The 15758-nt window shown below is 32.6% G+C and overlaps 2 protein-coding genes across 2 annotated transcripts in view; both read right to left on the bottom strand.

Annotated features, from left to right (window-relative positions):
- LOC106790726 (nesprin-1-like) overlaps positions 1–1060 on the bottom strand; it is a 14432-nt gene extending 13372 nt beyond the window's left edge. The window contains exon 1 of the mRNA XM_014755834.1: positions 811–1060. The gene's annotated coding sequence lies outside the window, so the exon portion shown is untranslated. The remainder of the gene's footprint in view (positions 1–810) is intronic.
- Positions 1–15758, bottom strand: part of LOC106790722 — a 28825-nt gene that overhangs the window by 1988 nt on the left and 11079 nt on the right. The window contains exons 10-19 of the mRNA XM_014755828.1: positions 14838–15754; positions 12838–12942; positions 12441–12740; positions 12027–12194; positions 7866–9958; positions 5483–7820; positions 3804–5332; positions 3018–3714; positions 2606–2905; positions 1557–2513 (exon numbers count right to left, since the gene is read on the bottom strand). Coding sequence (XP_014611314.1) covers positions 1557–2513; positions 2606–2905; positions 3018–3714; positions 3804–5332; positions 5483–7820; positions 7866–9958; positions 12027–12194; positions 12441–12740; positions 12838–12942; positions 14838–15754 — 9404 coding nt within the window. The remainder of the gene's footprint in view (positions 1–1556; positions 2514–2605; positions 2906–3017; positions 3715–3803; positions 5333–5482; positions 7821–7865; positions 9959–12026; positions 12195–12440; positions 12741–12837; positions 12943–14837; positions 15755–15758) is intronic.

Genomic DNA, 15758 nt, shown 5'->3' with positions numbered 1-15758 from the left:
GTATATATACTTATATATATGTTTATATTTTTTTCTTTTTCTAATCCAAACACACACGCGTTCTTGAATTATTTCGTCAGAGATACAACGGGAACGGAACAGAACAGAACAGAACAGAACGAAAAGAATACGACATTTATTCTGAACGAGTGCTAAAGCATATCCGGTGCTATCGACTTATAAATATTATTTTGACCTCTCCTCGTGTGGGTTATCGTGTCGTAAACGCAGTAGTTACGAATTTTTGTTTGAACAATTCTAAAAATATAAATATAAGAATGTATGTTTAGTCGTATCGTATCGTATCGTATCCTATCGTAAATGCATAACACGAGTTGTCTTTGGTCATAACTCGAAATATTTGTTGCATGGAAAGATCCGGCAACGAGTGACGAATCGCGTATAAGATAACAAGACGTTCCATCTATGTCGTTTGAAAGGCACGCTTGTTCTTATCAATGACAGAAAAAAAATATGGATAAAATATATATATATATCTTTCTATCGTTGCATTCATTTTATTTAAGAAAAAGTAGAATGTTATAAATATAAATTAATTTATTTTTACGATCATTACACACGAGAATTATATAAATTACGTTCAAAGTGTATACGAAAAGGTAAAGCGTTAAAACGTTAAAAATCATTTTCCAATTTCGAACCAACATGTATTTATTATATATATATGATTTATATTTTAGCAGATATTGTTTTTTAAGTTTATAAGAAAATTATAGCGAACAGTATCGTACATTATTAAAACGAAAGAACCTGACTCTCGTTCCTAAGTTGTTATTGGTTATAGCTTACCTTGAAGCTATTTATTCTGCTTCGTATTTTACTAAGAATTTCTGGAGCCGACTATGTTGTCTAACCATTTTTATCGTATAGGAAGCTAATTTTGCCATAGCGTTAGTTTAGTGACGAGATATATAGTATCCCCCCTATAACCCACCACGGATATATCAGAAATAACTTGGATCGTAAATATAAACCATAGAAGAAAATTCATCGGTATTATTCTTAAATGCATATACGTAATGCACGCGTGTTGACGGTTCCCGCGCTACTGATAAATACTTTGCTATAAAATCCGAACGTGGGGTATTGCGCATGCGCATTATGAATATGAATTGAAACGTGATCAATTTTAAAGTTATCTACTTGGAATAGAAAATTGATAATTATAGAGGAAAAAAACGACATATTTCGGTTGCGTATAGTATAAAAAAATAAACGATTCTACTCTGCAACAATGTATAAATAATATATAATATTATAATATTCTAACGACAAACTAAAATATATATATATATATATTAGGGGGTGAACTAAAAGTTCGCGCGTTTTTAAAAATTAATATCTCCAAAGTAAATCTAACAAAAAAAAAAAAGAAAGAAAGAAACAATCCATTATGCAGTTAGTAAAGTAAAGTTTAAACGCAATAAAACACACGAACTTTTGTTTCACCTTTTAATAATGGTTCAAAATATTAGAAATGTAATCATTAAAAAATGATGCTGTTTATTTTTATATTAGAATTATGACACACTTACCTCGAGTCGTTCTGTAGCCTTGAGTAATCTATCGTAATCCACGGAACCTTGTACGGTTAAAAGTTCCATCATATAATCGGCTTCTTGAACGGATTGTTGTACCATTTCCAAATGTTTTTCAAAACGATTCCACAAAGCTAATCTATTTCTTAATAATGATAATAAACGGGTGCATCTCGATTCTAATTCCGTATGGGCGTCTTGAAGTGCCGAAATGTCGCGTTCAATTCCTACAGGTGATACGCTTACTCTCATGCCGGACGGTAATTTATGCAACATTTGTCTTAGACCCATTAAATCATGCCAAAGTACAATTAATTCGTCTGCAACCGATTCGCAACGATCCACCGCAGTTGATACAACATCGCTACCTTGTTTCTCACTTTCCTCGCATTGATCCAACGTCATCGAGTGCCTTTGATGTGATTTTCTTACGCGTCCCAGTCCACGTTTCAATGCTTGCAATTTTTCACGAAGTAACTGAGCCGAATCTAATTCCTCGCCTATCTGACCTTCAATGCGGTGTGCCGACGATAAAAGAATACCAACGGTTTCACTTTCAGCAGCTGGTAAAAGACCCAAACGACTGAGTTTATCTTGAATCAACGTAACTCTGTCGAACAATACGGTAAGTCTTTCTATGTAAAGATCAAGTTCCTCTTCGGTTTTCAATACACCGTGCAAATCGTCTAGACACATTCTCAATTCGTTCAATTCCCTTTCCAATATCTTTAATCTTTCGTTTGATGACACGTCTTCCGATGAAATGTTACGAGTTATTTCCGATTGTATATCATTGATTTTTTCCGTAACGCCTTTCCATCGATATTGCAATTCGCTGTATAATTGTCTTTGCAATATTTCGTCGGATAACGGTATGATTTTTAATGCTTGATCGAAACATTTGTCTGCCTCGTTTCGCATGTTGTTGTGTATCTCGTATTGTGCTTTCAATTCCTTTAAGATAATATTTCAAAATTAATATATATATATATATATATTTTTTGTTGTTGTTTCTTTAATTTGTTAACAATTAAATGAATACTTACCCAAAAACGACGCATGTTTCCACTCGACGTGTTACTCAGGGGAACTAGTTCTTTCTCAGCAGTTGTCATCCAACCCTCAATACGGTTGATTAACTTTTGCTGGCTACTCCAATTTTCTCGAAACGATAACAATCGTCTTAAAGATGATTCTATGTTATCTCGTAGTTTAACTATCTCATCTAATACTTCGTTATAATGATCTTCAGAATTTTCAATGGTAACCAATTCTTCTAAACGATTTGCAACGTCCAATAATTGAATGATACGGGCGTGATGCATCGCAACATCCGAAGATAAAGACTACAAAAGTTAAAATCATTTGATCAATTGATCATTCATTTAGATATCAGTTTAACTTAAGAATATAATTCGATTTAAACTAATAGATTTTTTATATAAACTCTTAATTTACCTGATATAAAGAAATATATTGATCGTAATCGGAAGAATTAACTGTTTGGAGATCGGGAACACGTTGATGAGCTACTTGAAGCCAACCTTTTTCCTCTTTGACACCTTGTTCCAAAAGAATCCATCGTGTTGCTGCCAGTGCCATTTGTTGTGCACGCGAAGCGGCTTGATCTAGTAACGAGGATGCACGGCTGTGCAATTCCACGTGTAAATCGGAATGTTTTGCCCTAGTTTCCGGATCCAAATTGCCTTCCAACGATTCCAAAATGACACGACAGTGATTCAAATTGACAAAGAATTTCCTATGTTTCTGCATTTCCTCTTGAAGGTGTTCCAAATTCATAACGGATATCGGACTCTGTAGCAGATTTTCAGCAATTTCGATAATTTGCGAAAATTCTTGCAACGTTTGTTCGTATTCTTCGGCCAATGCGAGTAATTGAAGAAGACGATCCCTTTCGATGGTTATACCATTCTCAATAATTTTCGTAATTTCATGAGCCAAATAAGTTTCCTCTGGTATAATTTTTCCAGGATAATCTCGTAATAATTCGTGCGAGGTGGCAAGAAGTTTTCCAGTTTTCCACATGTGACAACGATTCATATTTTCCATTTTATCTAATTCTTGTAATTTCCATCTAGTCGAAGCTTCGCATTCGATAATATTATCTAATTGTTTGCGTTGTTCTTCGACCAACCTGTAAGAAATCAAAATTGAATTGGCATACGTAAACTTGAAAAAAAAAATAGGTTATTCGTCGTAAATTTACAAGTGAACATAACTTACCTGTATATGTTATTAATACCATTCAATAATTCATCCCACTTGGCAAGATGATTATTAGCGCATTCCTCGCTGGTATTCGTCACGTGTTCAACTGCTTTGGCGTGTTGTTCTAAAGCATCGAAACATTCTCTCAACACGGCACGTTCCTCGATAGGATAATTGACTTCAACTAATTTCCACATGTCATCGAGTTCTCTGATATTTTCCGCAACGTGATCAACTTCTTCTTTCAGTTCGATAAACGTTTTAGCATCGTTGTGAGATAATCCACTTGGACATTCTCTGTTCAAGAAAATTCTGTATTCTATTGTTTCCAACCACGTTGATATAGTTTCTATAACCGTGAGAAGTGTTTCCTCGACAATGACTACATCATTTTCTTCAATAGCATTTCTAAGTTGCGTCAATTCTTTTCTTACATCCAACGAACGTTCTTCAGCCGATTTATCTGTTGTAACTTCGCTCAAACGTGCAACGTGCAATACATTACCCAAATGATCCATCTCAGCTGCATTGTTAAGACTCTTAACTCTATCCGAAATAATTCGCGTAGTTTGGGTCTTTTGGGTAGGCTGATGTTGAGGAATTCTACCCTCCATTGCTTCCCTTAATGAAAAATCAGCATGACTGTTAGATACTTTTTGGGAATTCGTTGAATGGGGAAGGAGTAATCGATCTTCCCAAGCTGACGATGACGACGTGGTTTCGTATTCTTTTTCGTATTCAACTGTATTTGGTACCGACGAAGTTTTTAATAATTGGGAAATGGCTTCCGCGTAAGTTTTCACTTGTGTTTTCTCAGGTTTATCTAATTTATCTAATTGATTCATGGATGACGGTGATTCACCCGGTGACATAGTTGTATCCATTGGTTCACTCGGAGTAGATACGAACAGTGTTTCGAATCGTTGATCTTCGCGAGCTAACGATGATTCGAATGATTTATTTGATTTAGATGGTCTCGATATATCAGTTAAAATCGTTGATTCCGATACAGGACTCGTATCGGTGTCCAAAGGTATTATTATAGTTTCTTCTCGTTGATTAGTTTCTTGAACATTTTTATTAACTTCTTCATCAAAATTCAGTGGAACGGAAGAAGAAGAAGAAGAAGAAGAAGATTTGGTTATTGTTTCGTCAACGATTTCTCCATAATTTTGAGGAGCGTTAGTTTCATCGATGTTTATTGCTAATTGTTGTTTGCTTGCATTTTTCTTTGCTACATCGGAATAAGATAATTTCAAAGACGAGCTTTGCGATTCTGCTGGTTGTCCAAATATGGTATTCAAATTAGTTGTATCTTTAATTGGCAATTGAATTTCCATACTCTTATGTTTCCTTTTTCTTCTTTGCCTTTTTTCACGTTTAGTTTCGTTATTGTCATTCGTGCTCGGAGTTGTTAGTGATACATCTTGGGATGTATCTGTCGGTGATTCAACATTTATTACAGCTTCCCCAGATGTTTCGCTGCTAGATAATTCTATCGTTGCTTTTATGTGTACCTCGAACGAAGTATCCGGTGTTGAACTCTTTACTAACGATTTATCCAGTGATTTTTTCGATTCAGAAATATCCTCCTCTTCTTGTTCTTCTTCTTCTTTTTCTTTTTCTTTTTCTAATATTATATCTTCGATTTCTTCTTTGGAAATTTCCATATCTTTATCTTTATTTTGAAGTACCATAGTTTCTTCCGATACTTTTATATCAGGTTTAGGTGATTCTGTATATTTAGCATCACTAATTTCTGATTGTAATAATGATTCCGTAACTTCTACGATTGGTAATTCAATTAAATTTGATTGCATTTCTGTATCACTGGATTGTATAACCGATGCTGTAGTTTTGAAAAGTTGATCTTCAATTGTACCATGTATCGATTCATCTAATGTTTCATGTAACTTGGGTGAAACTTGTGAACTTTTATCATAACTTTCAGCAGATATTTGTGAAGTTTTGTCGAGATGGGGTATCAATTCTTTAGATTCAACTTGCATAGAACTACTAATAGTTTCAACATGTTCGGGTGAACTAGTTTGTGTTTCTATTTCCATACCTTCCGATTTTTGTGTAGTTTGTGTTTCCAAATCGTAACTTTCTGCTGGTTTTAAACTAGTAACCGGACTTGTTTGAGTCATAATGTTATTAATCGGTGACGATGATTTTGTTTGAACCTCTCTTTCCAACACTTCTATCTTTCTTGGACTATCCTTAGGTGTCGTTTGTGTTTCCACCGTTTCAGGATAAGTAATATCCATTAATTGTGCTTGCACTTCTTTTTCCATGATCTCTATTTTACGAGGACTCTGTGCTGGGGTTGTTTGAGTCTCTATACTGTCAAGTGGAAACAATTGGAACGATTTAACTTGTATTTCCCTTTCTTCCGTTTCGATTTTGTTCAAACTCTCTTCAGGAGTTGTCTGAGTTTCCATGGTTTCTAATGAACAAACTTCGGGTGATTTAGTTTGTACCTCAGTTTCTTGAGTTTCCACTTCTTGTTGTATAGGTTCAATCGATATTGTTTGAATTTCTGTAGTTTCAAGTATTGCTTTATCTGATAATTCAGTTTGAACATCGAAATCTAACATTTCCGGTTTCTTAGGACCAGGTGGTTCGTTCATTTGTACGTTTTCTTCGACTATTTCGAATTGATCAGGTGATGTTGTTTGTTCTATAGTAGCAGGAGGAGTTGTTTGTTGTTCAGCTTCGATAGATACTTTAGATAACGTTTGTGTTTCTATATCTATCGAAGGAATGCATTCTATCGGTGAAGTTTGCATTTCTGCTGAATCCATTTCGACGATTGTTTGTACGTACGAGTCTTTAGTTTCTAGCAAGATAGGTGATGATGTAACATCCTCAATTGGACTGGTCTGAATTGCATCTTCCGTCATTGGTATTTTCGTAGGTGTTACTGTTTGTATACTGGATTCCTTTATTTTAGGTTTTTCTTCTTGAACCGTTTGTACACCACTTTCAAGCATTGATTTCGGTGAGGTTTGCATATGACTATCTGTTTGTTCTACTTTAAATGTTTGCATCTCTTGCTCGACAGTGTCAATTACTGATCCTATAGAAACTAACTCTTTATTTTGTTCCGGAGAAATGGATACATTACATGTTTCTATGGCAACCGTTTGCGTATCAATAGGAATTTTATCTATATTGATTATCGGTTCTTCGATGACAGATTTCGTTTCAATATCTTCAATTTCTTTATTCGTTTCTTTATTTATATTGTCTTCTTTATCTGATATTATTAACTTATTCGCTGAATCATCTTCCTCGTCAGAAGAATTTTTAATAATCCCAGAAGAGTCTTCTATTACTTCGCGACTTTTTTGTTTCTTTCTCTTTTTCTTTTTCTTTTTTCTGTTAATATCATCAGCTTGAACAGAAGATGGTTGTTCTTCGACTGTTGTTCTGTCGTCCGGTTCATAACCATGATCATATCCAAAACTATCGTTTTTATTATTTGAACTTAATCTTAGTGAATCAGTGATTTCTACTATGTCTGGTTGAGGTTGTTCACTGATATGTTCTGGTGATTCAGATAAGGGTACGCTAATTTCTATTGATTCAGCAATAGTCGTAGAAACTGGACTAATAGTTCCTGCATCTTGTTGCAGTTGATGCAATTCCTCTTGCATTTTATTGTTTTCATTATCTTGTACGTTTAATTGATCATTCAGTACTGATTCTTGTTGGCTCGTTTCGGTAGTTGATGGAATCGAAGTTTGAGTCGTTACAGTGTCTTTCTGAACATCACACAATGGACTAGTTTGCACTGTTTTATTATGAACAACTTCGGATGCTTCTTGATCCGCTGGAAGATTGATTTTAACGTCTTCTAAAACAGTATGATAAGGTCGTTCATTTGAACGTTCTGATTGAGTCTTTACATATACCATTGATTCTGGTTTTTCATCGTGTTTTTGAATAGACAATGAAATTTCTACTTTTCCACCAGCAACTGGTTTTTGTTCGGATAAAAAGATGTCATCTTTAGATATACCATCTCTTTCTTTTATTAAAAATCTTTCTATTTGTTCTTTTTCATCTCGCGATTTGGAAATATCTTTGTCTATAGTTTGTGTTATTTTTATTATTTCCTCCGACGATGCAGTTTCTTTTGATTTAACATCAGGTTGAATATCTGATAACTGTCTTTGTAATTGTTCGACATTATTATCTTCCAATTTGTTCTCCATTGTAGGTAATACTTGTTCTTGGATTTTTCGTGTGTCTTGTTGATCCTCTAACATATAAATACTCGTTCTACTAGTTTCATTGTCAGGATCTAAAATATTGCTATCATCATCGTGCTTTGCTACTTCTACCGTGCTGCTTTCTAACAATGTACCAAGTGATATGTTGCTTATTGGTGCATCATCTGACTTACAAGTAGCTTCAGTTGTAACTGATGCGTTGTCGGTCTTTGCTGGATCCTCCGATGAAACTGGTGATTGTATAACAGCAGGTATATCCTCATCAGGTGTCTGCAAAATAATAGACTCTTCTAGATAGGACGTAACTTGTTCCCTTGGAAACATTTCTCCAGTATTATTTACCTCTGAAATAATATCACGAGGACTATGAATATCATCAATGACAGATTCAGATGGAATATCAGTGACAGTACAAGTTAGAATATCTTGTTCTTGAACTATAGTTATAGGTTGTTCATTTGTAACAAACTTTTGTTCACTTGTATTATCATCGTGTGTTGAATGTATTATTTCAACTTTATCCGTTTCTTTTGATTCATCGCATATCTTTCCTGTGTCAACTTTTGTATCATCGACAATGATACTTTCAATAGGTTTTTTCTTAACTTCAGAACGACGTATGCTTGACATATCCTTTGCAAACGGACCAAAGAATGGACCTTGCATAGGACTATCTGGACAATGTTGTTCATAAGTGGTACTACTTTGTATGTTTCCTGAAAGACCTGAGAATAATGACGGTTCTTGTTTCTTTTCGTCAGTTACTTTTTGTTCCAATCCAAATGTTCTCTCACTTTCGTTTTTAATAACATTAATATTAATATGTGGTATATCTTGTTCATCGATTTCTATTTCATCAGGTTCTTCGATTATTTCCTCGCTGGTAGTTTCTTTACCATCTATTATGGTAACTTTTCGTATAATCCTACGTGTTTTTTTAATGACCCTTCTAGTAACCTGTTGTACTACAGCGTGAACGCTGGACGTTTTGGTTTGATATTGGCCATGTTCAAGTATTTGTTCTTCGATAGGTAAAGGACTGATATCCCTGATAGCTCCTTGAGTTATTTTGTGAGTGTATTGAGGCGTACTCTCGTATTTTTCCTCGAAATATTCAGCATCCGGTATACCTGTCGTTACTTTACTGCCATGAATTTGTTTTGTCAATGTTTCAACAGTACCATCGGGTTTAGTTGTGGTTACTGTAACGTATTGATCTCTCAGTGTTGCTTCTGAAAATGCTTGCATCCTTGATGCATCTTTACCAAGAGCTGTTGTAATCGAGGATGCATGTTGTTGTTCGGTATTTCTATTGGTAACAACTGTATGCCTTAATTTTCTAACGATAATTCTTTTCGTACCATCCGCATCGACAACTACTTCGGTAGTCACGTTATCCGGTTCAGTTAATACAGTTTCGAATGATTGTGGTGTAGCATGATGTATGTTCAATTCACTTTTAGCATTATCCTCTTTTTGACCATCTTGATATTTCATATCAACTATGATATCGTCGGGTACGATATTACTTTGTTCGCTTCGAATTAAACTTTGACTAATATCAGTTGCCCTAGCATTTTTCGTTGCTATTTCTATGACATCGTGATCACCCTCGGACAATTTGACTACTTTTATTGTTTCTTTTATTTGTTGATCTGGATAAGTAATGGTGTCTATAGTCTGTGTCGTTAATGATTGAGTAGACGTTGTAATTGGTATTTGTATCGTCGACGTTTGTTTCGTTAATTGTATTGGCTTATCCTCTATAATATCTAATAATAAACTTTGTCCCGTTTGCAAAGACACATCGGCTAAGGATGGCGGACCACTTTCAATAGTAGTTGAGTGTATCGATGGTGCCTGATCGATTGTCGCATCATCACGATCAGTAGTTTCGTCATCGGCCAATGCTTCTTCGTCCAGCAATTCCTGTAATTACGACAAGTTTCTAAGGAACTATTTATTTGTCTAAAAAACAATGCAAATTTTGTTTCCCAGTTATCACAACGCGTATCTTGATGTCGTGTGTTGAACGATTAAGATTACTATCGGAACTTATTTTTGAATAATCATCACGAAGAGATTTGTGACTGGTATTATTGTGAAACAATTCGACAAATAAATTTGATTATGATCAACGAAGATATATTATACACAAATATTATAAAAGTATATAAAGAATTAATTGTAACGTTATATTAATTATTATTTTACAAATGTTCCCCATAACGACCTTTGTCAACATAGATTTTTTTGTAAACTCTATACACAGTTGTAGATGGTGTATGGTTTATCAAGACCATAAAAGTTTTGAGTTTATGACTAGGAGGGTTGAAAAGTTTTGAGCTTACCATAAGCAGGGCTGAAAAGATGTTAGGCTTAAGACTTTTCAACCCATTGTCGTTTATTATTGATATATAACAATGCATGTTTAATTTATCTATTCGTTTTCTTGCAAACTGTTGAATATTGGGATTATAGAGCACATAGATCATAGAGCACATAGATCATAGAGGGATCATTGCACATTGTATGGTCCCCCTAATGGACACCTACAACTGTGTAGAATTTAAGAAAACAATCTTGGTGTTTCGATCGAGCCCTTATTAGTTATAACATATATATTATAATCATTTCTGAAGTTATTTACTTCATCCATGTTATATTAAACGTACGGTGAACACATATAATGAAATAATTATTGAAATAAATAAATGAATATAGAATATAGTGAATACACAAAGGGAAGATAATTTGATGAAAATACTTTAATTGTTGTATGAATAATTACAATAATGCATTAACATTCCTTAAATACATGCAATGACTATGTTACATCCCATCACCTTAAGCTAAATGAATATAAATTAACAAATGTAACATAAGTAAATGGTATCAAAAGGTACGGTGAGTGATAAATGATAAATTGATAATGTATGCTCGATGAAAAGCGCCCCCATGCATTTGTAGTGATGATAATGTACATGTGAAGTAAAAATGTGTTCTATCTATTTTATTCTTTATAGCCAATTAATCATATGCACATATAAAAAACAATGAATGTGATGATGATCTACCACTTTCATTAAAAACTATAGATACACAAGTTTTTTCCTTTTCTTTACTTTTTATGATATGTTCATGTATAACATTTTAAAATCTAAGAAAATATTTTACACAACTTTTCATATAGTATTAACATTTCATTATATTTAATAAATTTCTATTTATTTTTGTTTGTTTGTATATATATATATATTAAAAAAATATATTTTCAACGAGTTTATTATCTCTTCACATCCATAGTTTTTAATAAGAAATGAATATAAAATTAGAGAAAAGCTGTGTTATAAGTGCACTGATAAGTTTGACTGTATGTGTAACAAATTGTATGAACTATATAAAATATATCCTTTCTAACATTACAAAGCATATACATATGTATATATATATTTATATATTATATTATGATTGATTTATAGATAACTTCTCAATGTATTTATAGTATAAGAAAGTGCACTATATTATGTGATTATAATTGCATCAATATAAATATTCTTCCAAATTCCTCATGATTTATGTCACATTACAAATTTTCAATCTATGTATATTGAACCATTAGGTTTTACTACTTAGATATCGAATATTGAACGAATATTTATATCAGTACATTTTGTATCAACATTTATCAGTACTTTTCTTTTTCTTTCTCTCTATGATTTAACACATCATAGTATTTTTTTTCTACAGAAAGATATGATATTTATCTTAGTAATCATTAAGTATGACAATTTTAGATTCAATTATGCAGTGATTTGTTTGTTTTTTTAATACACTACTACTACAACCATAGCGAAATAATAATGAAGAATGATGTACGAAATACCCAACAAAAAAGCAACAAATCTTTTACTTGTATCTTTTCTTTTTTCTCTTTTTTTTTTTTTATTGAGCTTTAAGCAACCATAATAATAGAAGAAGCAGCATATTGTGATACCATAACGCACGAATTTTGAACGTTCTCTGATACCTGCTGCTTTTGCTGAAGACGATTAATCATATCCATCAGTTCGTTCTTCAATACATTGGCCAAATCCTTAACTTCTGGTAATGATTCCAATTCTGATACACGTTGACTACGATCTAACAACTGGGCTTGCAAATTCTGTTAATGTAGTATAAGTATAATAAGACAAAAATGTAGACAAGTATAAAAGACATTTCAAATACTTTGTATAAAGTTTTGATATTGATAATTAGAGTGAAACCAAAAAATTCGTGCATTTATGAGTGTTGAAATTGCATAATGGTTTGTTTTTTTTTGTAAAATTTACTTTAGAGATATTAATTAAAAGGGCACGAACTTTTTCGGTTCACCCTAATATTATAATTATTTAATTAAACAACAAACCTGATCCATAGGTAATTGATCGTTTATTTTAAGTACTATATCCTTTAACCAAGCGTCAGTTTCTTCAAGGAACATTAGATATTCATTTATTTCTGTAGTTCGTTGACGTTGAATATCTAAAGCTTGTTCTAAAAGCTCCTTACTTTGTTTAGTTTGTATAAACAAAGTATTAATTTGCGATTGTATACTTTCCAAAGTATTCGTATATATTTGACAAGTTGTATCGAATGAAATTTCATTCAATTGTCGTTGCAATTCGACAGCTTCTTCCTCATAATTTTCAAGTTCTTTTATCATTACCTGATTAAAATATTGTAGAATAATTAAAATATGAATATTTTATATATCTTTTTAGATATATACATTTTTGTTATTAATTTATATATTGTTATCTTACCTCGATGGCAGATAACATAGATTGAATAGAATCACGAGGCAAATTCGTAGCTTCTAAATCCGAGATGGCATTTTTTAATATTGCAAGACGTTCTTCTATCGTATCCTGTAAAATATATATATGCATATATTAGTTAATTCCATTATTGATTATTTTTGCTTTTGTTTAATATATTCCATGCCGTGCACACGACAATTTGTCAAATCAATTCTCCAGCTGGTAAATATATTAATTTGATTAGCTGAAAATCTGTAGAAAACATCAAACTGTAATATGATGTAAATCATTTTGGGATGTAAAATATATATATTATATTAAAATAAGGTATTGTGATATGAAAAATAAATATATATATGCTGAGGAATAAGTAATAGGAATTAATTATATAAGAAAATGATTAATCAAATATATGCAAACTATAAAATATGATGAATATGTTAACAAGCAGAAAAAAGAAGTAGTCAAGCGGATGAGAGGAATTATGCTAAAAATACAAATATATATTATATATATATATATCAGGATCTCGAAGTGAATTTGAATTATTATTTAGAAATCGTGTGTTTTAATTTGTTTTTTCTTTTTTTTTCAAATAAATGTGACTATGGATAATAATGGTTATATTATGTAGGAATTATTTAACTCAACAAAAAAGTAAAAGAGAAAATGTATTTGAGATTTAATTATAAGTTAATAGGAAATTTTTCGAGCGATTAATTACAAGCACTTCGGTAGAAATAATTCGATTCGATCTAACGAATATATATACATATATATATTTATAGTGGACAACGAACCACGAGTGAAAAATTTCAATTTTATCAATATAATCAAAAGCATTTGTCTACGATACGGCAAAGATTACTAACTATTATTATTATTACGTTCTTTCTACTTTAGAAAATCTATATTTTCAATTTACACAATTGTATATTTATATTGTTACATAATTTTTCGATAATTTCAGTGATTAATTAACGAAAAAAACCTTGAAAGGATTTGAATACTACTAAACATGCGTTTTAACCAAATATAAGCCGTTTTAATAGCAGCAAAAGGAATATAGTATACGTATAGAATTTAGTATAGAAAGAGAGTAATGTCACGTAAGCTTTTTTTAAAAACAAATATTCATTAATTTTGCTGAAATGTTTTAATATTAATTATATAATAATAATAATAAGTTTTAATATTAAATAATGAGATTAAGATCATTTAATTTAATTCTTCAAAATAGTATATACATACAGATTTCAGCAAAATTACAAAGCAGATAAGCACACATATCGTTCTGAGATTTGGAATAATTATTTTAATGAAAGAAAAAACAAAAGAAAAATGAGGAATAGTAGAGAAGAAAATAGAGAAGAAAAAGAGAAAAACAAGGGGGGGTAACGACAAAAGACTAAACAAAAAAACAAAAAGAAAAACAGGACACGTATACGCTGTTATGTACGTATATATATATATATAGAGAGAGATGTGCCAGTAATAATGTTGACCATTTATGGTACAACAAGATGTTTTTTTTTACTGGCAATGATGATGTCGCATCGCACCTTGATCCCTTGTATCCTCATCATAGTCTTGTCTTCGTTTGCCCTCGTCTCTCTCTCCACCTGTTCATTCGTAGTCCATTGCTGCAGATAATCCAACGTTGATCTACCTATATCTTGTGTGGGTGGTAGTGGTGGATGATTTGGGATAGAGGTTGATATTGAGGAACAAGATTCAGGGTCAATTTGGACGAATTCTCGATCGTCATTCAAAGGAACAGACATGGGAGTTAGTTTTTCTTCGTTCACTAGAAGAATGTTAGTTGATACATTGGAATGATCAGGAGGAATTAATTTGTTATCACTTGAATCATCATCATCATCATCATCATCATTATTGGTCCAGATAGGATGGTTAGAATTCATTTGGGATTCCGAAGTTAATTGAAGAAGATTAGTCGAAGTAAGTGGTGGTGGTGGTGGTGGTGGTAGTGATGATGATGCCATCGAATGCAACAAGCTCGGCTCGGTTATCAAATTCTCAGTCATTTTATGAGTAAGCTGTTGTAAGCTGTTGTTATCCAGTCTCTCCTCATTCTCGCTCGATAAATAAGTACTATAATCGCGCCAACTACAGATGCCACCAGGCAGGTCAGTAACAAGACATTCCGTACGTGGTGAACCCAACAGTGATCGCGAATTATCGAAACAACGGCCTGAACCACCTTTAGATCCACCCCCATTATTACCGTCGTCGTAACCATGATCGGGAGGATCACGATCGGAATCATTTTTATTATCCCGAATTGAATTCTTTTCGTTATTATGAGCTAAACTTTCGAATAGATATTTTTCTGCCTCGTGATAGGGATGTTTAGTTGGCCAAAAACCACCGTCTAGGGATAAAAATTTGGATCGTACCGTATTCAATGTTCTTTCCTGAATCATTGCCGATTTTAATTCCTTTTCTTTATCCTGTGTTAGAATAAGAACGTCGTCGGCAATATAGAATCGTACTTTTGGACGATTTTCCGTAGATAACAAGGACGAGTCGTCAGATTCAATGCTTTCTTCATTTTCAATATCATTCAATTGTTCGATATCTTCGATCTTTATATGATCGGGATGTGATTTTATTTCCGATTTTTCTTCGATTTCTTTCCTTTCATTTTGATATTCATCGTCAACTGATTCGATGTTTTCCTTAACATCGGTTTTATCCTCGATAATACATTCGTTTGATTTTGAAATGATATTATCTTGCGAGGAGATAATATCTATTGAAATCTTTTCGTTACTTGACGTGTCTAATTTATCTGTATTTATTTCTTCTACATTGGAAGAACGTGAAGAATCTAAAATTACCGTTTCGGGAGTAATGCTAATTTCTTTCTGTTCAGTTTTGTCTAGAGTCGCTTCTACTAC

This window comes from Polistes canadensis, unplaced genomic scaffold, assembly GCF_001313835.1.
Source record: "Polistes canadensis isolate GaletaPanama2010 unplaced genomic scaffold, ASM131383v1 scaffold_257, whole genome shotgun sequence".
NCBI classification, from domain to species: domain Eukaryota; kingdom Metazoa; phylum Arthropoda; class Insecta; order Hymenoptera; family Vespidae; genus Polistes; species Polistes canadensis.
This window is presented reverse-complemented; position numbering and strand designations above follow the sequence as displayed.